Source organism: Diachasma alloeum, unplaced genomic scaffold (assembly GCF_001412515.2).
Source record: "Diachasma alloeum isolate Michigan unplaced genomic scaffold, Dall2.0 Dall_scaffold_00753, whole genome shotgun sequence".
Taxonomy (NCBI): Eukaryota; Metazoa; Arthropoda; class Insecta; order Hymenoptera; family Braconidae; genus Diachasma; species Diachasma alloeum.
Genome location: NW_021680883.1, coordinates 182,855 through 207,809, shown reverse-complemented (window position 1 = coordinate 207,809; position 24,955 = coordinate 182,855). Strand labels below are relative to the sequence as shown.

The 24,955-nt window shown below is 35.2% G+C and overlaps 2 protein-coding genes across 2 annotated transcripts in view; both read left to right on the top strand.

Annotated features, from left to right (window-relative positions):
- Positions 1 to 141: 141 nt before the first annotated feature.
- Positions 142 to 22,471, top strand: LOC107044522 (zinc finger protein 1). The gene is made up of 7 exons (XM_015266435.2): positions 142 to 301; positions 11,393 to 11,616; positions 11,762 to 11,902; positions 12,508 to 13,232; positions 14,252 to 14,849; positions 15,366 to 15,531; positions 17,801 to 22,471. Exons 1-7 carry the CDS (start codon positions 268 to 270, stop codon positions 17,992 to 17,994), a joined length of 2,082 nt encoding a protein of 693 aa, XP_015121921.1. The 5' UTR covers positions 142 to 267; the 3' UTR covers positions 17,995 to 22,471.
- A 1,422-nt stretch (positions 22,472 to 23,893) lies between these two features.
- Positions 23,894 to 24,955, top strand: part of LOC107044509 — a 58,102-nt gene continuing 57,040 nt past the window's right edge. The window contains exon 1 of the mRNA XM_015266414.1: positions 23,894 to 24,478. The gene's annotated coding sequence lies outside the window, so the exon portion shown is untranslated. The remainder of the gene's footprint in view (positions 24,479 to 24,955) is intronic.

The window sequence follows — 24,955 nt, the reverse complement described above, 5'->3', positions numbered from 1 at the left end:
TAAAACGCCCGGGAGATGATAAAGATTTTTGGGGGCGATATTGGGGATTTTTGGAGGGGACACGGACACGGGATTTGATGGTCACGGCGACGACGAAACCCTCGGCCTGTGGGCATCTTCGGAGCTGGGATTTTACGGGCATTTCCTGCACGCGAAGGACAACCCGCCAAGGAGGATGCTAGAGGGATCGTGAGAGGATTGACGATTTTTTTGGGGATTTTTTTTTTCGACGGATACAACGACTTCGGGGAGATCGCGGGAGTTAATATGAGCATGACTCTCGTGCGAAACACGTTTAAAGGTTTGTTGGCTTTATTGATGGGCTATTTTGGGTTGGGGGGGAGGGGGGAGGGTTTTTGGAGGGGGTTTATTTATTTTAAAAAAGATCTGGGGGTTTTTTGTCGAGGGAAACGGGTATTGAGGGAAATCTGGGGGTTTAAAGGGCGATGAGTCGGGAGTGGCAGAGGGAAAGTGAGGGATTTTTTTTTATTTTTGAAGAGGGTTTTTTAGGGTTTGAAATGAGCGGTGAGTGGTTCAAATCGGGTCATTTGTTCCTGGGATATTGAGAAATTAGAAAAAGTGGTTCTGAGTCAATGAAACAATGAACTTTTTTTTATTTTGATAATTATGCGTTTATCTCGGAAACGAGGGGTTTTGGGAGAAAATTTTATAGGAAATTTTTTGTAGCTAATGAAATTTTCGACAAAAAATGTGTTTGCAATTTTTTTGTGGAAGCACTCGTTACAAAGAAAAATTGAGATTTAGAAAGATGAAAATATTTGTTTACTGATCAAAATAAGGGAGAGAAAAATAGACTGGAATAGACTTTTGAAATGTGGAAACCTCGGGATTGGCAGAGGGAAAGTGAGGGTTTTTTTTTTATTTTTGAAGAGGGTTTTTTAGGGTTTGAAATGAGCGGTGAGTGGTTCAAATCGGGTCATTTGTTCCTGGGATATTGAGAAATTAGAAAAAGTGGTTCTGAGTCAATGAAACAATGAACTTTTTTTTATTTTGATAATTATGCGTTTATCTCGGAAACGAGGGGTTTTGGGAGAAAATTTTATAGGAAATTTTTTGTAGCTAATGAAATTTTCGACAAAAAATGTGTTTGCCATTTTTTTGTGGAAGCACTCGTTACAAAGAAAAATTGAGATTTAGAAAGATGAAAATATTTGTTTACTGATCAAAATAAGGGAGAGAAAAATAGACTGGAATAGACTTTTGAAATGTGGAAACCTCGGGATTGGCAGAGGGAAAGTGAGGGATTTTTTTTTATTTTTGAAGAGGGTTTTTTAGGGTTTGAAATGAGCGGCGAGTGGTTCAAATCGGGTCATTTGTTCCTGGGATATTGAGAAATTAGAAAAAGTGGTTCTGAGTCAATGAAACAATGAACTTTTTTTTATTTTGATAATTATGCGTTTATCTCGGAAACGAGGGGTTTTGGGAGAAAATTTTATAGGAAATTTTTTGTAGCTAATGAAATTTTCGACAAAAAATGTGTTTGCAATTTTTTTGTGGAAGCACTCGTTACAAAGAAAAATTGAGATTTAGAAAGATGAAAATATTTGTTTACTGATCAAAATAAGGGAGAGAAAAATAGACTGGAATAGACTTTTGAAATGTGGAAACCTCGGGATTGGCAGAGGGAAATTGAGAGATTTTTTTTTTATTTTTGAAGAGGGTTTTTTAGGGTTTGAAATGAGCGGTGAGTGGTTCAAATCGGGTCATTTGTTCCTGGGATATTGAGAAATTAGAAAAAGTGGTTCTGAGTCAATGAAACAATGAACTTTTTTTTATTTTGATAATTATGCGTTTATCTCGGAAACGAGGGGTTTTGGGAGAAAATTTTATAGGAAATTTTTTGTAGCTAATGAAATTTTCGACAAAAAATGTGTTTGCCATTTTTTTGTGGAAGCACTCGTTACAAAGAAAAATTGAGATTTAGAAAGATGAAAATATTTGTTTACTGATGAAACTAAGGGAGAGAAAAATAGACTGGAATAGACTTTTGAAATGTGGAAACCTCGGGATTGGCAGAGGGAAATTGAGGGATTTTTTTTTTTATTTTTGAAGAGGGTTTTTTAGGGTTTGAAATGAGCGGTGAGTGGTTCAAATCGGGTCATTTGTTCCTGGGATATTGAGAAATTAGAAAAAGTGGTTCTGAGTCAATGAAACAATGAACTTTTTTTTATTTTGATAATTATGCGTTTATCTCGGAAACGAGGGGTTTTGGGAGAAAATTTTATAGGAAATTTTTTGTAGCTAATGAAATTTTCGACAAAAAATGTGTTTGCCATTTTTTTGTGGAAGCACTCGTTACAAAGAAAAATTGAGATTTAGAATGATGAAAATATTTGTTTACTGATGAAACTAAGGGAGAGAAAAATAGACTGGAATAGACTTTTGAAATGTGGAAACCTCGGGATTGGCAGAGGGAAATTGAGGGATTTTTTTTTTAATTTTTGAAGAGGGTTTTTTAGGGTTTGAAATGAGCGGTGAGTGGTTCAAATCGGGTCATTTGTTCCTGGGATATTGAGAAATTAGAAAAAGTGGTTCTGAGTCAATGAAACAATGAACTTTTTTTTATTTTGATAATTATGCGTTTATCTCGGAAACGAGGGGTTTTGGGAGAAAATTTTATAGGAAATTTTTTGTAGCTAATGAAATTTTCGACAAAAAATGTATTTGCCATTTTTTTGTGGAAGCACTCCTTATTAAGAAAAATTGAGATTTAGAAAGATGAAAATATTTGTTTACTGATGAAAATAAGGGAGAGAAAAATAGACTGTTTTGACATGTGGAAAACTCGGGATTGGCAGAGGAAAATTGAGGGATTTTTTTTTCATTTTGAATGGGGTTTTTTAGGCTTTTAAATGAGCTCTGACTGATCCAAATCGTATCATTTGTCCAGTAGATATTGACAAACTAGAATAAAACCGTCTACTTCGTCAAAACTATTTCAACAATTTTTTCGTCTCAACATTTCTGCATTTATCTCATAAACAATTGATTCTCTGAAAAAATATCATAAAACATTTTTTGTAGCTGATAAAATTTCCAATAAAAAATTGCTTGTGATATTTTTCTCTAAATCTCCTCAATACCGAGATATTTAAGCCCTGAAAAGAATCAGAAATTGAATTGATGAATTTCACCTTCTGAAGATCGTCTCGAATTCTCTCCCACAAAAATCATCACGTAACATGTAGCACTGTTCACCACTGATTTAAACTCCATTCATGCATTACAATCATTCCGTAATAATGACACTTGTTTTGATCGATCAGATATCCACGTGCATACGAAAGGTCTCGCGTGTGGTCACGGTTTCATCATGAATTTAGCACATGAGATATCATTCCTAGTTCTTGATAACGAGACTATGCTAATGCTCACCCACTCTCTGAATTCCAACCAGTACTAGACTAAAAAGTGAGTCAAACTACAAAAAAAAAAATGCCCTATGAATCCCCAAATGAATGGAACAATTTCTCTTTCGTGTCGAAATTTTTTTCAGATTCCAAAATTAATCCCGATTTATCCAAATCATTTAAGAAGACTCGTTCCACCTAATTGTTTACTTCAGTCTCTCGAATAAAAATGCCTCTAAGCATTCATTGAATTAATAACATTCCCAATTCGTTCAGAAAAAATAAAGATCATCATTATAAATTGGCAGATGATTATTCCAGACTTCTCTCGTTCCATTTTCCTTGAAACTTCTCTCGATTTGTCACCTTCATTCCACACATACGTAATTCGAGATAGACTAATGAGAATCCCAGGCAAAGGTCACACGGGGTCAGATAATAAATATGAAACCATTACGATTTTAAGTTGAAAACGAATAACACAAATGAGTGATGCCGGTTACCTATTCGAAATAGGGGTGTGAGGGGGATAAATTAATTTCTTTAGTCGTAGATAGCGTGAGATCGGCTGAGTGAAGTTGAGCAATTTTTATTTTATTTTTGAAGGTATTTTTTCGAAGTTTAAAATGAGACGTGACTCGTCCGAATCGCATCGTTTGTTCAGGAGATATTGAGGATTTAGGAAGGGATGTTTTATGTTTAGAATATTTTGAGGAAATTTCGCCGGAGAGATGGATTGGATTTAGGGGAATCTAGGGGTGTTCGAGCATTTTCAAGTCTTGAGTGAACTTGCTCGCCCTTGAAAAAAGGTTGTTTGCATGATTGTTTGACCCTTGAGCCCTCAAGAATTCTCGAAATTGAATTTTTCGCCGGCTAATGGATGAAACTGAAACGAGTGGAAGATTAGATTTCGGGGAATCTAGGGGTGTTCAAGCATTTTCAAGTCAGAGTGAACATGTTCGCGCTTGAAAAAAGTTTGTTCACATGATTGTTTGACCCTTGAGCCCTTAAGAATTCTCGAAATTCAATTTTTCGCTGGGTAATGGATGAAACTGAAACGAGTGGAAGATTAGATTTCGGGGAATCTAGGGATGTTCAAGCATTTTCAAGTCAGAGTGAACATGTTCGCGCTTCAAAAAAGTTTGTTGACATGATTATTTGACCCTTGAACCCTCAAAAATTCCATGAATTGGTTGTTCCACTGGCTAGAGGCTATAACTAGCGGAAGATTCGCCAGTGGCAGATTCAGTTTAGGGGAATCTAGGGGTGTTCAAACATTTTTAATTCCTTGCAAACTTGTTCGCACTTGAAAAAAGTTTGTTCACATGATTGTTTGACCCTTGAGCCCTTAAGAATTCTCGAAATTGAATTTTTCGCCGGCTAATGGATGAAACTGAAACGAGTGGAAGATTAGATTTCGGGGAATCTAGGGGTGTTCAAGCATTTTCAAGTCAGAGTGAACATGTTCGCGCTTGAAAAAAGTTTGTTCACATGATTGTTTGACCCTTGAGCCCTTAAGAATTCTCGAAATTCAATTTTTCGCTGGGTAATGGATGAAACTGAAACGAGTGGAAGATTAGATTTCGGGGAATCTAGGGATGTTCAAGCATTTTCAAGTCAGAGTGAACATGTTCGCGCTTCAAAAAAAATTGTTGACATGATTATTTGACCCTTGAACCCTCAAAAATTCCATGAATTGGTTGTTCCACTGGCTAGAGGCTATAACTAGCGGAAGATTCGCCAGTGGCAGATTCAGTTTAGGGGAATCTAGGGGTGTTCAAACATTTTTAATTCCTTGCAAACTTGTTCGCACTTGAAAAAAGTTTGTTCACATGATTGTTTGACCCTTGAGCCCTTAAGAATTCTCGAAATTGAATTTTTCGCCGGCTAATGGATGAAACTGAAACGAGTGGAAGATTAGATTTCGGGGAATCTAGAGGTGTTCAAGCATTTTCAAGTCAGAGTGAACATGTTCGCGCTTCAAAAAAGTTTGTTGACATGATTATTTGACCCTTGAACCCTCAAAAATTCCATGAATTGGTTGTTCCACTGGCTAGAGGCTATAACTAGCGGAAGATTCGCCAGTGGCAGATTCAGTTTAGGGGAATCTAGGGGTGTTCAAACATTTTTAATTCCTTGCAAACTTGTTCGCACTTGAAAAAAGTTTGTTCACATGATTGTTTGACCCTTGAGCCCTTAAGAATTCTCGAAATTGAATTTTTCGCCGGCTAATGGATGAAACTGAAACGAGTGGAAGATTAGATTTCGGGGAATCTAGAGGTGTTCAAGCATTTTCAAGTCAGAGTGAACATGTTCGCGCTTCAAAAAAGTTTGTTGACATGATTATTTGACCCTTGAACCCTCAAAAATTCCATGAATTGGTTGTTCCACTGGCTAGAGGCTATAACTAGCGGAAGATTCGCCAGTGGCAGATTCAGTTTAGGGGAATCTAGGGGTGTTCAAACATTTTTAATTCCTTGCAAACTTGTTCGCACTTGAAAAAAGTTTGTTCACATGATTGTTTGATCCGTGAACCCTTAAAAACCCCCTAAATTGATTCTTCCGCTGGCTAGAAGCCCAGACTAGCGGAAAATTCGATTTAGCGGAATCTAGGGGTGTTCAAACATTTTCAAGTCATTTGTTTGTTCACATGATTGTTTGACCCTTGAACCCTTAAAAATTCCCTAAATTGATTCTTCCGCTGGTTAGAAGCCCAAACTAGCAGAAGATTTGGATTTAGGGGAATCTAGGGGTGTTCAAAGATTTTCAAGTCACGAGTGAACTCCCTCATTCTTGAAAAAAGTTTGTTCACGTGATTGTTCGACCTGTGAACCCTCGAAAATTCCCTGAATTAAATTTTCTCTGGCTGGGATTCCCCTAGTTTCAGCCTCATGACTGAGAGGAACAATGGGGACGTGTTATTTTGGCCTCGATTCGTCATTTGTCGAGGCTGAGTGTATCACCCCCATCTTTTTCTTGAATTTTCCATTCATCCTTTGTTCTCACCGTGAAATGTGACTCGTCTCTGCACACAGTGATGCACGGGGTCGAAGTTTATTTATTATTCCTACCTGGAGATTACGAGGGAGTCCTATCGGTTGTAAACAGTGATGACTAAATGCATCGTCTAGGCGGGAATTGTTTTGAGAGTCAGAACAATGGGAAGAAACGTGACATCAACACCTGTGAATATTTCTCTTTCTTTTTTTTTCGCTCTCGGTTATTTACTTTCTTCTTTTTCGGGGGAGACTCGGGTATCGGGTTTCAGGCGAATGTCGACGAGGATGTAATTCGATTCCTATTTAACCGAGGTTTAACCCTCCACAATGTTGTAATGTTTCTATGTATCTAATAGACTTTCAATTTTTACGGCTACAGAAGTGGAACGACAGGAAATTTAATTTTTTTTTGCAATTAGAAATCATCGAAATTATTTTTTTTCAATTTCTTTATTTTTTTTTTCTTTGAAAATTTATGAATAATAAATTTTTTCATTAGGAATTTCCTTTTTTTATGAAATTGTGGAAATTTTTTGAATATTGACTATTTTTTATGCTTTTGGAAAAATGGGAATCATTGAAAATTGAAATTTTTCAATTATTTTGTCAATTAAAAACAATTTGGGATTTTAATTGTTTTTTACTGTCAATAATTTTAAAAAAATTTTGTTTTTTTCAGTTCATAAATAATCTGTGATTTATTTGGTTTTCTCACTTCACAAATTAATCTTTGAAATTCCTCAAAAATATTTTTTTTCGTTTCAAAAAATTTATTTTGGAAAAATTGTTAAATGTTGACAATTTTTTCATGTCTTTGGGTTTAAAATTCATGTTTTGTAAATTATTAATTTAAAAACGTGATCTTTAAAAATTTCACCATCCCATTTTTAATAATTTTTTAAATAAATAAATGACCTCATTTTTATTTTACTTATAAAAAATGTTTCCGAACAGTTCAAAATGACGAATCCGTTTTGGGTTTTTATCGTAGTGTTTGTTTACGGCTCGCGGTAATCAGACACGCGAAAATGAGCTTGATTGTAATTATCAATCACACGGAACAATAATAATTACTCGACCGAAAATCATCTGGTCGTTTTTATCCAATTGTTTGTTTTCACAGCCGACAAAAGTTATTTCGTATTTTTTCAGTGTTTCATTTCGGCTTGTCGGGGCTTAATTAAGACCGAGTGTTGAAGATGATTTGCCTGACACGCAATTACGTATTTTCTCGCTCGCTGCAGTGTTTCGCAATTTTTAATTGTTTATTTTGGATTTATCGGTTGATTCAATATTTATATTTGCGAACAACTGAGCTACTGCTTTTTTATTTGAATTACCCAGTATTCCTCATGAAATTGTAACGCTAATCTCGATTAATTAATTATAAAATAATTTTAATTGAAACAATTCAAACAAAATAGGCAAAATTAAAATAGTAAAAAAACAAATTCATGATCTTTCAATAATGAATATCTTCTGACCCAACGATACAATTCAAATAAATCAGAGTTCATTCCAAACTCCGCAAAAAAACCTTCAAAATGAAAAAAAAATCATCAAATTTCACTCAGCCAATCTCGATTTATCAACAATCGAAATCGATCCCTCCTCACCCCCTCACCTTGACTTGAGTAGATTCGAGCCTCAGTTTTTCGGGAATACCTCGTAATCTACGGCAGATACGAAAAATTTTATCAGATACTTTTTTGAAGATCTCGAAATCCCCTACAAAAATGCTCTTCATGAAATTTTCGGTATCTCCCATAGATTCCGAGATATTCCCAAAAAACTAGAGCAACCGATTCCACAGCTGAAAATGCAAACCGAGGAAAAACCCTAAAGACGTGATCACACGGAATAGTCCATTCTCTCGAATGATAAAATGCATTTCGTTTCAAAATGAAGGCACAGTGATGTCAGCCCCCGTCTTTGGCTGTCGGATTTCGCGGTATTTACAATGTTCGTTATCGCGTGCGGTAACTCCCGGGGAAAAACTAACTCGTCTGTTTTTACGTTATTATTTTATCCATATCAACAACAACACTCGATAAAATAATCAACCTAACGAGACGGAGGAATATATAACAAAGTTATTCGCCACTGAAATGAGAGAAAACACGCGCTCGTCGTTTGAATTTTTAAATTTGTTGATTTTTCAATTAAATTCATATCGATTTGTTGTTTTAATTTATTCACTCCTTCATTCATTTGATTGGCATGTATACTTGTGGTTTATATATGACACGAGTGTGTGCGGCTCTCGCGTTTTAATGGCCGCCGCGCCCCCGCGTGATGCCCTAGCGTCGCGCCAAGGCTCAACGACCTCAAACCATTCGTTCCTCTGTAGTTTTAAATCGTTTTCTCTGTGGTTTGCGCGCGTCTCGATGACGTTATTAGGCTCCCGCGTACCAACAATGAAGTATCAACGCCATCTTGATGAATTTTCGACCACGTGGACCCCATTAAAAATAAAGTTTTTTCATTTTCACTTTCATTTTCAAAAAGTTTTTTTCTAATCGATCAGTTTTCCGTGAATATCTCGGAATCTACGACAGATAGCAGAATTTTTGTTATAACATTTTTTGTAGAGCGAGTGGAGAGCTACGAAAAAGGTAATAACGAAAATTTCGCTATCTCCCTTAGATTCGGAGATATTCCCCAAAAACTCAGCTGAGAGTGCTGATTTTATTTTCAATGTTTTTTTTCAGAGTTCCACTTTGAATTTCCTTTTTCAATAATTTATTCTTCAATAAATAAACGAGATAACGAGAATGAATTTTGGCACGTGGACAAGCGCATATGATTCAGCCCGACACCCCGGGGTGCCGTCCGCAGGGGAAAATACTCTTGAATCACCTCTCCCATTGTCCGCGAACATTCTTTGAATAGCTTATCACAGCGGCAAGACAAATGTCATTGATAATCTTCATGGAGGATGTGAAATACAACAAACGGTTGTTTGTTCGGAACAATGGCATTCTGTTGCTGATAAAATGATTGAGTTCATTCTGGGAAATTGTTAATGGAGCTTCGGTTGAGGTGACCGAGGTCGATCGAATTTCACGTTATTTTGTCATCTCTGTTGCATTTTCCTCTGATTTTTTTTATATTTTAATCATTTTCGTGATTTTGAGCACTGGAATGCAACATTTTCTCATATTTCCAACGATTATTGATTATATTAAACGGTTAATCAGGACGAAATTGCGTTAAAATCTTCGTTTTAATACTCCGTTTCCTGAAAATAAAGAAATCAGCGCCAAAATCGCGTGGATTCACTCGTGGAACTACTGCGCAGTTTTCTGCGCATGACGCGCATGCGCAGCGCCCCAAGTGATTTAAAGTGAAGGAATGAAGGTCTAAAAGAGGCTCTGCATTCCTCATATTGTATGCTACGAGCCAAAAGATCATTGAAGCATATTTCCCATCATCTGCATCAATAAAAACATTTAAACAATCGATTGTGACGAAATTGATACAATGGATACTCTTGAAATAGCTGTATCTCTCTGTTTTCATTGAACTGAAACTAGCAGAGGTCATGGTTTCGACCTGTTATTCTCTTATCGTCAGTTCAAAGATTGAATCGAATCGTTATGTTCAGTTCTATCGTCCATGAACAAATGCACCCCCTCACGGATTTTCCCGGCCGTTAATCACCCCCAGGCTTTTACCGTCATTTAAATCTTCTCCCCCAAGTTGACAATAGCTACAGCACCCCCTCACCTCTGTCCCTGCACGTAAAAGTCATTGTGAACGCATGAGGGGGGCCCCCTCGTCCACCTTTTTCCCCTATGGTGCCATGTGCCGCGTCGGAGCAGAGTCACCCCGGTGGAGTCGACCTGGCGCGTGCCGAACGACCCAACAATGCACGGAGATTCGCATTAGACGTGTGTCAACTACTACCCCCCCCCTCTCCCCGCCCCCTCCGGAATACCCGTGAAAAATATTCCGAGAGTCTCTGGGGTCACCCTCCACCACCGGTCGCAGACGATGGGAACCAGGCGATGGGATGCTCTTGGGGATTTTTTTTGAGGGGGGGGGGAGGGGGAGGGGGACGACTGGGAATGGCCATAGGCGATTTTTTTAGGGAGGGGGGAGGGGGGTGGTGGTGATAGAGGTGTTTTTGTTGGGGATTTCGGGGAGATTGGGGTTTTTTGGGGGGAGAATGGGGCAAAATGGGACGGGGGGGGGATGGGACAGTTGCGAATTTTGATTTTTGAGGGTGAAACGGGAGAGGTGAAGGGGCTGATCAGTCGAATTGTTTTTCCTTTTTTGACCCTCGTGACCCTCAGGAACATTTGACCCTTCATAATTTTTTCAGTAATAGAGGTTTTGTGAAATTTTTATGGAGATGAACGTGTTTTCATTGTTAACCTCAAAGAGATTAAGATTTTTGGGGAGAATGAGGCAAAATGGGACGGAAGGGTAAAGTGGGACAGTTGCAAATTTTATGTTCTAGAGGCCAAACATTCTTAGGGTCAAATAGGAGAGTCGAGCGAAGTGATCACTCCACCCGTATCGTTAGACCCTCGTGACCCTGAATAACATTAGAACCTCCATAACAAAAAAATGCATTGATTTCGCTGCCTTAATATTTAAAAAAACAATGTTGACTAAAAAAAATCACTTTCATCGAGTGAATTATTTTTTTCTCTCTTCATATTTTCAATTAATCGTATCTTTTTAAGGATTCAAGACTTTCAAAAGGAGAATTATTTATTTATTTATTCATCTCTTTGGTGTTGCAAACGTTTTCTTTGTTTTACACCAATGTAGGCCTCTTCCTCTCCTCAATAATTATTAGATAACAGCAATTATATAAGATTTCTTGTAAATTCATATTTTCATTTAACTCTGCTTTAAATTAGTTAGATCGAATATTAATTAGATCGAATTTAATTAGATCGAATATCAAAATGGACAATTGTAAAAAACAAATGGAAAATTGTTTTTTCTCTCTACTCCGATAGTTCGCTCAATACACAACATGATGAATTTTTCTTCTCAATGTGTCAGGGTGCAGTGAGGACGAAACCAGCGCAGAAGTAGCTGAGGTGGGCGGTTGCGCGTCAGGTGGGGCGAGTACCGGTGAGGGTGGTTCAGCCAAACAGGACGAGCGTTGCCCACAGTGCGGCATACTTTGCCGTAATATCCACGTTCTTCAGCTCCATCTTGAGGACGCCCACAAATCCTCATTCGTTATTGATAAACACGACTTAGGTGCTCAATTTTCCCAAGTTGTAAGTGAAATATTCTTCATTCATTATTTTTACAACATGATTAATCCATCCAAAAACCAAAAGGATAAATTTATTTATTTTTTTGTTCCATAACTAATTTTTTAAACTGTTTTATATTTTTTAATGTTTTTTTTTTTAATTTCAGTCTTGCAAAGTCTGCAGTAAAACTTTTGCCAACGTTTACCGATTACAAAGGCATATGATTAGCCATGATGAGAGCGCTGTTTTGCGCAAATTCAAGTGCCCGCACTGTGAGAAAGCGTTCAAATTCAAGCATCATTTAAAGGTGAATATTCATTGATAAATAATAATGACAAATCGTTTAATTAAAACCACGACATTTTTCGTCATTCGTAATTTTTGAATTATCTCGTAAACGAGTGGTTTTAGGAGGAAATGTCATTCAACCTTTTTTGTAGCTGACACAATTCTCTATAAAAAATATCTTGTGACATTTTCTCCTAAATCCACTATTTTCAAAGATAATTCAACTTTTAGAAACATTTATGAAATATTTCTACAGATTTTTCAATATTTTCTTCACTTCGAAGTATTAAAGCCTGAAAAAACCTCTTTAGGGAATTAAAAAATGTTTTTGAAAATTTTTTTGAACAAAATTTTTGACATTTCATAAAATATTTTTCAATGCTTTAAACATACTTTCGACATCAATGCATCAAAACACCTCCAGAAAAGCCCAAAAAAAAATTTTTTCAATCCAGAAAACACTTTTTTCATATAGAATTGAATAAACGAAAAAAAATATCCTATGGAATTCTCCCCTCTCTTCCCCACCATAATTAAACCTTAAACCCCTTCAAATAAAATTTCTCAATACCTTGAAGTCACCAACACGTGTCCAGAAGCCTCAAAAAAATTTTCCAATTCCAGGAACACCTTCGAATCCACAGTGGGGAGAAGCCCTTCCAATGCAACAACTGTGGAAAACGTTTCTCCCACTCGGGCTCGTACTCCAGCCACATGACATCGAAAAAGTGCCTAATAGTGAACCTCAAGAAATCCCGGAGTCAGCCAGTGCACCCGGACCGCCCGAAGAAGTCGTCCCCGCAGCAGCCCCCACTCCCACGTGTCCGAGAGGACCTGCACCCCCAGAACAACAACACCTTCCTGCCAATTCTCCCGAAGCTCTCGCCCTCTGACTACCAAGACCTCCAGAGGGACAACCCCAGCATCTACGACATGCCGACCCTCCTCCCCCAGATGATGGGGCTGGGGAACTACTTCCTCCAGTCGTCGATAGGAAAACTCCTGAATCAACTCCACCACAAACGTCTCGACGAGATGACAGAGCAGTTTGAGTCGCACAGGGAGACCCAGAGCCCCTCGACAGGGGACTCTGAGGAGGCGGAGGTCGAGGACAAGTACTCACCGACTCCCAGTGATCCTCAGGGGCTCGACGCCGTCCGAAGAATTCTGGAGACTGTCAACACCTCTGTCACTAAGCAGTTGCTCGAGGCGAATGTCAGGAAATTGTCGACATCACCGAAGCCCATTAGGGAGGTGATGGATCACGATCAGGACTCGGAGATGTCGGGGGAGACCTCCAACTGGCAGGACTGGCAGTCTGGGGATCAGTATGACTCGCAGAGTGAAGGGTTTGTTATTATTTATGTAATTGGTTTAGTCATTTATTCGATTGCATGATGTGGTGCCATTTTTAACGTCAAAACCTCTTAAAAACTATTGAATATTCCATTAAAAAATAATGAATAAACTAAATTTAACAAAAAATTGAAATAATAGTAAAGTAATAGATTGTGATTTCAATTTTTTCATTCTGAATTAAAACTCATTTCCATTATTGTTGAACATGCAAAATTATGTCAGTGAATGTCAGAATGAAGAACAACAACTCTGGGAAGTCTGAGTTGAACAGAAATGAAATAAATTGTTGAATAAATAATGAAGCAATACTAATCATGATGGAATAATATCTGAATGTCATTATCATTGCAGACTAGCAGACTGCATGATGTGGTGCCATTTTTAACGTCAAAACCTCTTAAAAACTATTGAATATTCCATTAAAAAATAATGAATAAACTAAATTTAACAAAAAATTGAAATAATAGTAAAGTAATAGATTGTGATTTCAATTTTTTCATTCTGAATTAAAACTCATTTCCATTATTGTTGAACATGCAAAATTATGTCAGTGAATGTCAGAATGAAGAACAACAACTCTGGGAAGTCTGAGTTGAACAGAAATGAAATAAATTGTTGAATAAATAATGAAGCAATACTAATCATGATGGAATAATATCTGAATGTCATTATCATTGCAGACTAGCAGATTGCATGATGTGGTGCCATTTTTAACGTCAAAACCTCTTAAAAACTATTGAATATTCCATTAAAAAATAATGAATAAACTAAATTTAACAAAAAATTGAAATAATAGTAAAGTAATAGATTGTGATTTCAATTTTTTCATTCTGAATTAAAACTCATTTCCATTATTGTTGAACATGCAAAATTATGTCAGTGAATGTCAGAATGAAGAACAACAACTCTGGGAAGTCTGAGTTGAACAGAAATGAAATAAATTGTTGAATAAATAATGAAGCAATACTAATCATGATGGAATAATATCTGAATGTCATTATCATTGCAGACTAGCTGCCAAACTTGAGGATGCGAGTCAGTCGAGTGCTGGGAAGAGCAGACCTGGCAAGAGAAAGGCTGAAGACATCCCTGAGAGCTCGATCGAGGCTGATTCTGATGACGAGGACGAGGTGAGGGCACCTGGGGACAGTGGGAGGAGGGTCAGAGCCAGATCCCTCATCGACGAGGAGCAACTGGCTGTCCTCAAGGGCTACTACCAGATCAATCCACGTCCCAAGAAGGAGGAGATCGTCATGATTGCGAATTACATAAATTTCCCCACTCGAGTCGTTCAGGTCTGGTTTCAGAACTCGAGGGCTAGGGATCGCAGGGAGTCCAGGATTCCTGCCTTGCTTCCTTTATCCAGCATTGGCAATCATGCTGGCTTCGAACAGCCCTTGGATCTCTCCAAGAAGGAGGCGGTCGTCGTGGAGAAGGAGAACGACGTCTTGAGGGGCACTGCTGTACCTGGGGACAAGGAGAGCAATGGGGGGGTCTTGGGGAATGGTGAGGATGCTGAGGAGGCACCACTTGTTATTGATGAGGAGACTGTTGACTCGGGGGATATTAAGAAGGAGGCGTGTGCTGGCGCGGAGGTTATTGTGAAGGTGAGTTGGCTTCAGATAAAAAAAATTTTTTTATTGAAAAATACTTTTTTTTTTCTGTTATAAAATGGATTTTGGATTTTTTTAAAACCATCAAAATTCTCATTTTTTATTAGAAATTTTTTTTATTAAAAGTTGTTGAATTTAATTTTAAAAATCACATTTTGCAAAATTATTAAATAAATTTTCAGATTAAAAATTCGATTTTTAGATTCAAAATCCACTTTCTTGTTAAAAAATAATTATGGAACAATTCAATTTGAGGGAATTTGTGTTTAGATGGAAAACCTAATTTTTTTTAATGAAAAAATTACTGATTTCATTATGAAATTATTTTTGTCAATTACAAAATTGATTTTGTGATTGAAAAAATTATAATTTCATTACAAATTTAATTTTTCAATAGAAAACAATGAATTTTTGGATTAAAAGTTCACTTTTTTGTGAAAAAAATGTTTTCGTAATGGAATAATTGAATTGATGAATGGGTTTTAATAATTTTGATGTCGTTTTTTACAGCAAAGTCCATCCAGAGGTCATGGAAAGACTGAGCGCGAGAGGCCAGCATCGACAGAAGTACCAACAGTGACGGAGAATGAGCAGGAGGGGGTTTATGTTTGTGATCAGTGCGACAAGACGTTCTCGAAGCACAGCTCATTAGCCAGACACAAGTATGAACATTCCGGTGAGTTATTCAGTGCCTCAAGGGTCTTTATTCAAGTGACATTGCAGTCGTAAAGTGAATATTATTAGATCCTCCAGTAATTCAGTCGTGAATTCCTCAATTCCTGTCTCTAATTCTGGACAATTATCTTTAAAAACAGTTTGAGAAAAGTTTTGAGAAAGTCTTTTGACATTTTTTTGTGGACTAACTCGTTTGATAATTTTATTGTTGAGAATAAATAGAAATTTTTTTAAAATTCACTTTCACATTTACAATTAATTAAAATCAACTTTTAATGAATGATTTTTAAGGGAAATATCAATGAAATAAAAAAACGAACTAGAAAACTCGAATTTTTCAAATCAAATTTTATATTTCATCAGTTGATTGTTAATTCATCTGAGAAATTAGTAATTCAGAAGGAAAATGCCTTGACTTTCTCATAATAATTCAATTTTCTACAAAAATTTTACATTTTATTCAATCAAAAATTTAATTTCGTTAATTCTCAAAAATTAACGCTCATATTTCAATTTTCAATTATTTATTCACCTAAAAATTCGGTAGTTTTATAGAAAAATGTCTAGAAACATTAATGTTAATGTAATTAACAGAATATAAAATTTATATTCTATTTTTTTGTTAAAATTAACAGAATGTAAAATTTATATTCTGTTAATTATCCTCAATTAACACAACATAAAATCTCCTTCTGTTAAATTCTTTCAAATTCAGTTAAATCAAAATCATTAAATGAAAAAAATTAACAATTAACAGGACAACGACCATACAAATGTGAACAATGTAATTAATATTAATTGCATTAATGCAAATAGAATTAACAGAATATAAAATTGATATTCTGTTATTTTTCCTCAATTAACACAACATAAAATCTCCTTCTGTTAAATTCTTTCAAATTCAGTTAAATCAAAATCATTAAATGAAAAAAATTAACAATTAACAGGACAACGACCATACAAATGTGAGCAATGTACTTAAATTAATTGCATTAATGCAAATAGAATTAACAGAATGTAAAAATGATATTCTGTTATTTTTCCTCAATTAACACAACATAAAATCTCCTTCTGTTAAATTCTTTCAAATTCAGTTAAATCAAAATCATTAAATGAAAAAAATTAACAATTAACAGGACAACGACCATACAAATGTGAACAATGTAATTAAATTAATTGCATTAATGCAAATAGAATTAACAGAATATAAAATTGATATTCTGTTATTTTTCCTCAATTAACACAACATAAAATCTCCTTCTGTTAAATTCTTTCAAATTCAGTTAAATCAAAATCATTAAATGAAAAAAATTAACAATTAACAGGACAACGACCATACAAATGTGAACAATGTAATTAAATTAATTGCATTAATGCAAATAGAATTAACAGAATATAAAATTGATATTCTGTTATTTTTCCTCAATTAACACAACATAAAATCTCCTTCTGTTAAATTCTTTCAAATTCAGTTAAATCAAAATCATTAAATGAAAAAAATTAACAATTAACAGGACAACGACCATACAAATGTGAACAATGTAATTAAATTAATTGCATTAATGCAAATAGAATTAACAGAATATAAAATTGATATTCTGTTATTTTTCCTCAATTAACACAACATAAAATCTCCTTCTGTTAAATTCTTTCAAATTCAGTTAAATCAAAATCATTAAATGAAAAAAATTAACAATTAACAGGACAACGACCATACAAATGTGAACAATGTAATTAAATTAATTGCATTAATGCAAATAGAATTAACAGAATATAAAATTGATATTCTGTTATTTTTCCTCAATTAACACAACATAAAATCTCCTTCTGTTAAATTCTTTCAAATTCAGTTAAATCAAAATCATTAAATGAAAAAAATTAACAATTAACAGGACAACGACCATACAAATGTGAACAATGTAATTAAATTAATTGCATTAATGCAAATAGAATTAACAGAATATAAAATTGATATTCTGTTATTTTTCCTCAATTAACACAACATAAAATCTCCTTCTGTTAAATTCTTTCAAATTCAGTTAAATCAAAATCATTAAATGAAAAAAATTAACAATTAACAGGACAACGACCATACAAATGTGAACAATGTAATTAAATTAATTGCATTAATGCAAATAGAATTAACAGAATATAAAATTGATATTCTGTTATTTTTCCTCAATTAACACAACATAAAATCTCCTTCTGTTAAATTCTTTCAAATTCAGTTAAATCAAAATCATTAAATGAAAAAAATTAACAATTAACAGGACAACGACCATACAAATGTGAAGAATGTCCCCGGGCGTTCAAGCACAAGCACCACCTGACCGAGCACAAGCGTCTCCACACAGGCGAAAAGCCCTTCCAGTGCTCAAAGTGCCTAAAACGTTTCTCCCACTCTGGTTCATACAGCCAGCACATGAACCACCGTTACTCCTACTGCAAGCCCTACAGAGAATAAAAAAGCCCCATCTCCACCGTCGACCAAGTGCTCAGCCCCAGCTCCAAGTAAGTATAACCCGCCAAAAGCCATTCCCCTCGACGTCAAGTGAAGGGGGAAGGCAGAATGCGCGAAAGAAAAACAAAAATCAGGATATTAACGAGACATCACATACAACGATAGCACCCGCACTCTTTTGAGTGCTCACTCGACCGTTCGAGTGAAGGAGAAAAAAAAAAACCATTGAACAATAATTGAAAGGCCTCAATACGAGTTAACAAAGAAATAAAATAAAACTAAAGCAAAATAAGATATTAAAATTTATAACAAGAACACGTAACGGTACCAAAAATACATAATGCAATAATCTATTATATAAAGTATATAATATACATAATATTTTATTATTTTTATTAAAAAAAAATTATATATACCATGACAATAAGATGAAAAATGGAACTAATTAATGTACAAATTTGTTAGCCACGTTCACTTTGGGATGTGAGATTAATTATTCAAGGATTCAACATCTGATAAATAAATTTGCTTGTCAATGGACTAAGAGTAAAGATTAATAACTAATTAAGAGGCAGAGCTGAATTGTCCAGTGGCTTCGGAGCTAGCTGAAAAAAATATAATAAATCAAACAGAACGAATTCAGATAACAATATTTCCATGACATTTAATTGTTTAATTGACACATTCCTCACAGCAGACAATTAATTTCATAATTTATTGTGAAAAATTATTGAACGCAAGACTATCGAGCTTCAGCGAGCATTTTCAGATGAAAAACCAAATGATGATTGCATAAAACATAATTAAGGGCGTAATTACTATGATTAATTACTGAGAGGGGGGGAGGGGGATTTGGTGAAAGGATTTTGCGAGGTTTTAACTAGTTTATTGCTGATGATTAATCATTTACGTACTTACGAGAGATACTCGTTACAATTCACTCATTTCTCATTCATTATTAATTTTAAAGTACATTCCGTGGAGTTTCTTTCGTGCAATTTTATTTTTTTAATTCAATTAGTTATTAATTAACTAAATTTTATGAATTATCTCGCAATCATTCACCGATCTCCGTGAAAATAATGACGATTGAAAGGCCATTTGTAATGTATGAAAGGAGAATTTAAGGTATGATATTAAATGCTTCCATTTCTTGTACTATTACAAATTATTGATTGAAGAGCAAAGAGGAATTTATGTAATTTAATCAGTTCCTGGACGTTACAAGGGGGAGAGATAACTAAATATATTTAATATCGTCCAGTCCACGATTGATTAAATCTACGAGTGAAGATTATTATTACGAATAATACTCGAGAATGTATTTTATAACAATTTATTCGTCTCTTTTTTCATTTAAAATGAACGATGAAATTATTATGATAACGTACAGCAAGTGATAAATGATTTTATTAAACGACATTGAACGAGTGCTGAATTTAATATGAGGATTATTGAATTGTCATTGATAATTAGTATTTAATAGTGCTGATATATTGTACTTCCTCATTTCGTAGAAGCTTCGGTTATCCGCGACAGGCATCGTGTTCATGTACGCTACCTATAATTAATGAAAAAATAAGCAACATTTATGATGCTTGGAATACTCTCTATTATAGTGTTAACACTTAAGAAATATATTTTTATATAATTATAATATAATATTATATACCGGTAGTAGGCAGGATTGGATAATGAGGTCGTCGTTGGATATTACAGCTGAAAAATAATGTTTTTTTCGTTCTGAGGAGCCGAAAATTCTGGGAATCACTCGCATTTTCAATCGGTGATTTGTTTTATGGATTTTAAATTCATGACTTAAACGTTCGATCAATTGTAGTGAATAACAAATCCCTTGGTTTCAACAGTGAAATTATTAAAGACAATAATGCAGAAAAATGAACTTTAATTAATTGAAAGAAGTGTTAAATACGCGAATGTTCAAGGAAGATAAAATAATGATGGATAGAGGGAAAATGAAAACAGAATTTTTACGAATTGTTGAAGCAACGATAAAAGCACCATACGATGCCTTCCGTGAACGACCGAGCTTGCCTAGTTGCCAAGAATAAAGGAAACGATGCAAATTTTATATGTAATGAAACAGGAGTTATCGTTGAGACAGTATTTTTCAACGAAACTGTTGTACTCAAATTTTTTGGACATTACGCATTAACTGTTGGTTACGCAATTGAGCTTTCCATGATGAGTAATTAATAAGGAAAGATTACCGCGGGATATAGAGTGATTAAGAGGCGTCAGGAATCGATGAGAAGTGTCTGAAGTGGGAGGAAAAGATTGAGTAATGAATTCTCAGTCGAAAAGAGGTTAAAAAAATTTGAAAATTGGCTCAAAAAATTTGTTCACTTCTACAGAAACTGGATTAAGCAAGTTGAGGGCGATCTGAAGAGGATAAATCATTTAAAAGATGTTTGAATATCCCAGGTGAAGGTGCTGCCATCTTGAAAGGCTCTTGGGACGACAAGATGGCGGCGCCAACAGCTATTAACAGCTTCGTATTTAAGAGCTTCGTATTTTCTGAAATTATTCAATCAATTCCTAGGGAAAAAACATTGAGTTATGAATTCTCGGTTAAAAGGGGTTAAAAAAATTTAAAAGATGGCTCAAAAAATTTGTTCACTCCTACAGAAACTGGATTAAGCAAGTTGAGGGCGATCTGAAGAGGATAAATAATTTAAAAGATGTTTGAATATCCGAGGTGAAGGTGCCGCCATCTTGAAAGGCTCTTGGGACGACAAGATGGCGGCGCCAACAGCTATTAACAGCTTCGTATTTAAGAGCTTCGTATTTTCTGAAATTATTCAATCAATTCCTAGGGAAAAAACATTGAGTTATGAATTCTCGGTTAAAAGGGGTTAAAAAAATTTAAAAGATGGCTCAAAAAATTTGTTCACTCCTACAGAAACTGGAATGGGCGAATTGAGGACGATTTGAAAAGGATAAATAATTCAAGAGATGTTTGAAAATCCGAGGTGGAGGCGCCGCCATCTTCAAAGTCCCTTGGGACAACAAGATGGCGGCGCCAACAGCTTCGTATTAAAGAAAATTTCCTGCAATTATTTATTCAATTCTTAGAAGAAACACATGGGAATAAAATGAGAAAAAATCAATACGAATCAAAAAGAAATACGAATGAAAATCGAATGAGAATTGGTGGCACAATTTTCTCCCCTCATTTCAGTATTTCTTACGCCTGAGGCCTCTCAAGTCATATTTGTATATAAAAAATACTGGGAATACGACAGACAATAATCTACCGCTGTTTCACTCTAGATTAAATGAAAAAAACATACTAGACTCGTAGATTTTAACGAAGAACATTAAGTATACACGTAAAAATAAAAAAACTGAGAGTATAAATAGAGAATCGTATATATTATATACATGCGTTAAACGCAGATTTGGGAGTTGATACGAGACGAGTGGAATTACGCTGGTTATTGGATGGAATAAGGATATTTTTTCATCTCCTCGTTCCATTCGATCATTTCTGAACCGAAGATATGCAATGAGCAATGTAAACCAAAGCCAAAAGACAAAGTTGCGTTGAAATATAGAGTAAAAAAATTGAATAATTTAAATGATAACGTATTGTCGACAATTGCTGTTGCAACATTGAATCCCCAGTGACTCGAAATATCGAATAACAATTGAGGAAATAACGAATAATAATAATTGTATTGTGACAACGTTCCATCCATAATTAAATAATGAAAAAACCAGGAAAACGAGAAAAAAAATATTATACAGTTGGGCCGACTATTCCGCCAGTTCGTGCCTTTTTTCTGCAGGGAGAGTGTGGTCTTTTTCGAATTCTGATTCAGTGTATTAGCCACTGTGTGAGTGATTTAATGCAGGAATTTAATATTAAAATGAATTAAGGAATGAAAATTATTATATATGTGTAATCTTAATTCAATGTGAGGCCAATGAGTGAATAAGGATTTTTTCTCAGTTGCATGGGGGGGGGGGGGAAGGAAAAAATTCGATTGAGTATGATTTTTCATCGACCGGTGGAGATGAAGATAATGAATGACGTGATGTGCAAGTAGTTTATTATTTTAAGACGAAATGATGATGATTCTGTTTAGAATAATATTTTTCCATAAATTCAAAACGCGGCTGCATGATTAATGATAAAAAAAACAAATGATAAATTTAACGGTGGGTCTGATTGTCTGTATATTTTTCATTCCATTTGCAAAATGTTTTCAACGCTCATTAGGGCATACCTCAAGATTTTTGGGAATGAGGATATTGTGGATGAGTGCATTAGCCGCATATTGTACATTACATTTAACAGAATGCATTTCTTTTTACTTTGACTTACGTTTTATTTTATGTTGCTCGTTTGTAATTGTGTAATTTACCTTCGTTGGGTTAAACGATATACCTTGGTATATTATTATATTGAACAAAATATTGTCATTCTGTCGAATAAAGATGAATGATTTATAAATGTTTGTTTTTTTAATTCCCAGTTCTCAATTTAAATAGGTTCCAACGTTTGATATTTTTCTGGAAACTTTAGTTTAGTTATAAATAAACTATTGGTTTCTAAACTATCCAAATTGGTGTCCGTGGGTTACCTCTCGCTTTTTGTAAAAACTTTTTTTACAATTTATTGTTGATATTGAAAGTTTAAAAGTTTAAAAATATCATGCGCTATCGCTACTGCGCAACGTGTCTGCGCATATCAATAGGGATGGGCGATGTTGCAAAAAAACGATTATCGAAGAATCGTTGTTTTTTGAATACATCGATGTTGTGAATCGATTTTTCGGGAAAAACATCGATTATTTAAAAAATCAAATTTTTTAAAATAATTTTTCCATCTCGTTTTTATTGGAAATATGTATTGAAAAATACAGACTGAGGAACTTACCTTTCAATGATAAGTACTGATGGAGAGTGAAATTTTGCATCTCGAAACTGGGTAATTGATCAACTGAAAAAAAAAAATTTATTCTCAATCAATTAAAATCATTCGATAAAAAGAAAAAAAAATTGAGCTTGATCAAAAACATCGATGTTTGGAAACGAGAATCGAAAATCGATTAATCGGTCCTCGAAAACATCGAATGAAAAACATCGATGTTTGGGCATGAAAAATCGACGCTTTCGATTAATCGACAATATCAATCATGGCGGCCGTTCTCTGACACTGAACGGAGGCTTTGGCGTTCGTTCCGTCTGTTTTCGGTGAAAAAGGGCATTAAACCGGGGAAATAATTATTAATAATGCAGTAATCAGTTAATATTGAGGGCGAGGAATGATTTTATCAAGAAATCAGACTTTATTATCGCTTATTATGAAGCCTAGACGTCTAAAAAGGGCAATGCCAAATTTCGCCACTGCGCAACTTCTCCGCGCAGATTCATCATGGCGGCCGGCTACTGGCAGAGAATGGGCGGTTTGGCGTTCTTCCGTGGATTTTTGGTGAGAAAAGGCATAAAACCGGGAAAATAAATACTAATCGTGCAATAATCAGTTGATATTGAGGGCGAGGAATGATTTTATCAAGAAATCAGACTTTATTATCGCTTATTATGAAGCCTAGACGTCTAAAAAGGGCAATGCCAAATTTCGCCACTGCGCAACTTCTCCGCGCAGATTCATCATGGCGGCCGGCTACTGGCAGAGAATGGCTGCTTTGGCGTTCGTCCGCGGATTTTCGGTGAGAAAAGGCATAAAACCGGGAAAATGAGTACTAATTGTGCAATAATCAGTTAATATTGAGGGCGAAGAATGATTTTATCAAAAAATCGGACTTTATTACTACATATTATGAAGCCTAAACATCTAAAGAGTGTGAACGCCAAATATCACCAGTGCGCAACTTCTCCGCGCACATCCATCATGGCGGCCAGCCTTTGGCGTTTACACAATGAATTCTAAAGGAAGAAGAGGATAAAACTGGAATGGAACATGGACAATTGAACAATGAGTTGACAATGATGGAGAGTAACGATTTTATGGTGAACTTTGGATTTATTGTGAATAATTACGAGTGCTATAGGACAAAAAAGTCATTTCTATGTGATCGACATATTTGTGACATCGCAAGATGACGCCTGCTGTGTAATTCTGGACAAAGTGACAATGTTTGGTGTTTTAATGAGTCTATTGACTTCCTAAATAATTAAAAATTCAATTCAAAACTGAAATGATTGTGGAATGGAGGACTTAGTGGATTTTATGAGTGCATTTGTGGTTATGAAAAGTGAAAAGTGCTTTCGGGAGTTCCGTTATTGCCGATGTATTGATAAAATACGCGAGATGGGGGCGGTGTGTTGTTAAATCGGTGGCGAGTGTTTTTTTGCTCGGGTAAATATTTGGAGTATTTTATTCAAATTTGAAAAATCGCCAGTGAAGAGTGGAAAAGTGATTGAGAAGAAAGTGAAAACTGGAATTGTGGGAGTTGGAGTGGAGTATATGCCAAGCTGCCGGGTGTTTCAACGACCGGTGAGTCCCTCAAAATATTAATGTCTTTATTCTTTGATTGTTGATGTCGCTGGTTGATAACTTTGAGAGTAGGGGAGAGTAAAATATTAAAACACAGAAGACTCAGATCCGATCAATTAGCCCCTCACGTATAGATATTCCAAATTTTTATTTTTTTCCTCATTGAAGTAGTTTTGAAGAAAATTGCGAGCTAATAAAAAACATTTTCTAGTTAGGACTTTTTTTTTAAATAAATTTTTGAAAAATCACCCCTGAAAAAAAAGGCGTTATCCTCCCTATTTCATTATTTCCAAAAAATTTTATCACCAATCTAAACAAGACAAATGTCTCTAAAGATGATGTCTGTTTACAATTGAAAAGCCAAGTTGTGGCATCATTGTCTAGGAGGACAATGGGGTCTAGGAGTATGTATAGAACATTGGGGTCTAGGAGTCTCCCCTGGTTCAAAACCATCTTTAGAGGTCCTAGCACGCCATT

Coding starts and splice junctions, on each gene's coding strand:
- LOC107044522 (XM_015266435.2), top strand. CDS start 268: ATGAGCATGACTCTCGTGCGAAACACGTTTAAAG. Junction 302..11,392: donor CGTGCGAAACACGTTTAAAG/GTTTGTTGGCTT, acceptor TCAATGTGTCAG/GGTGCAGTGAGGACGAAACC. Junction 15,532..17,800: donor ACACAAGTATGAACATTCCG/GTGAGTTATTCA, acceptor AACAATTAACAG/GACAACGACCATACAAATGT.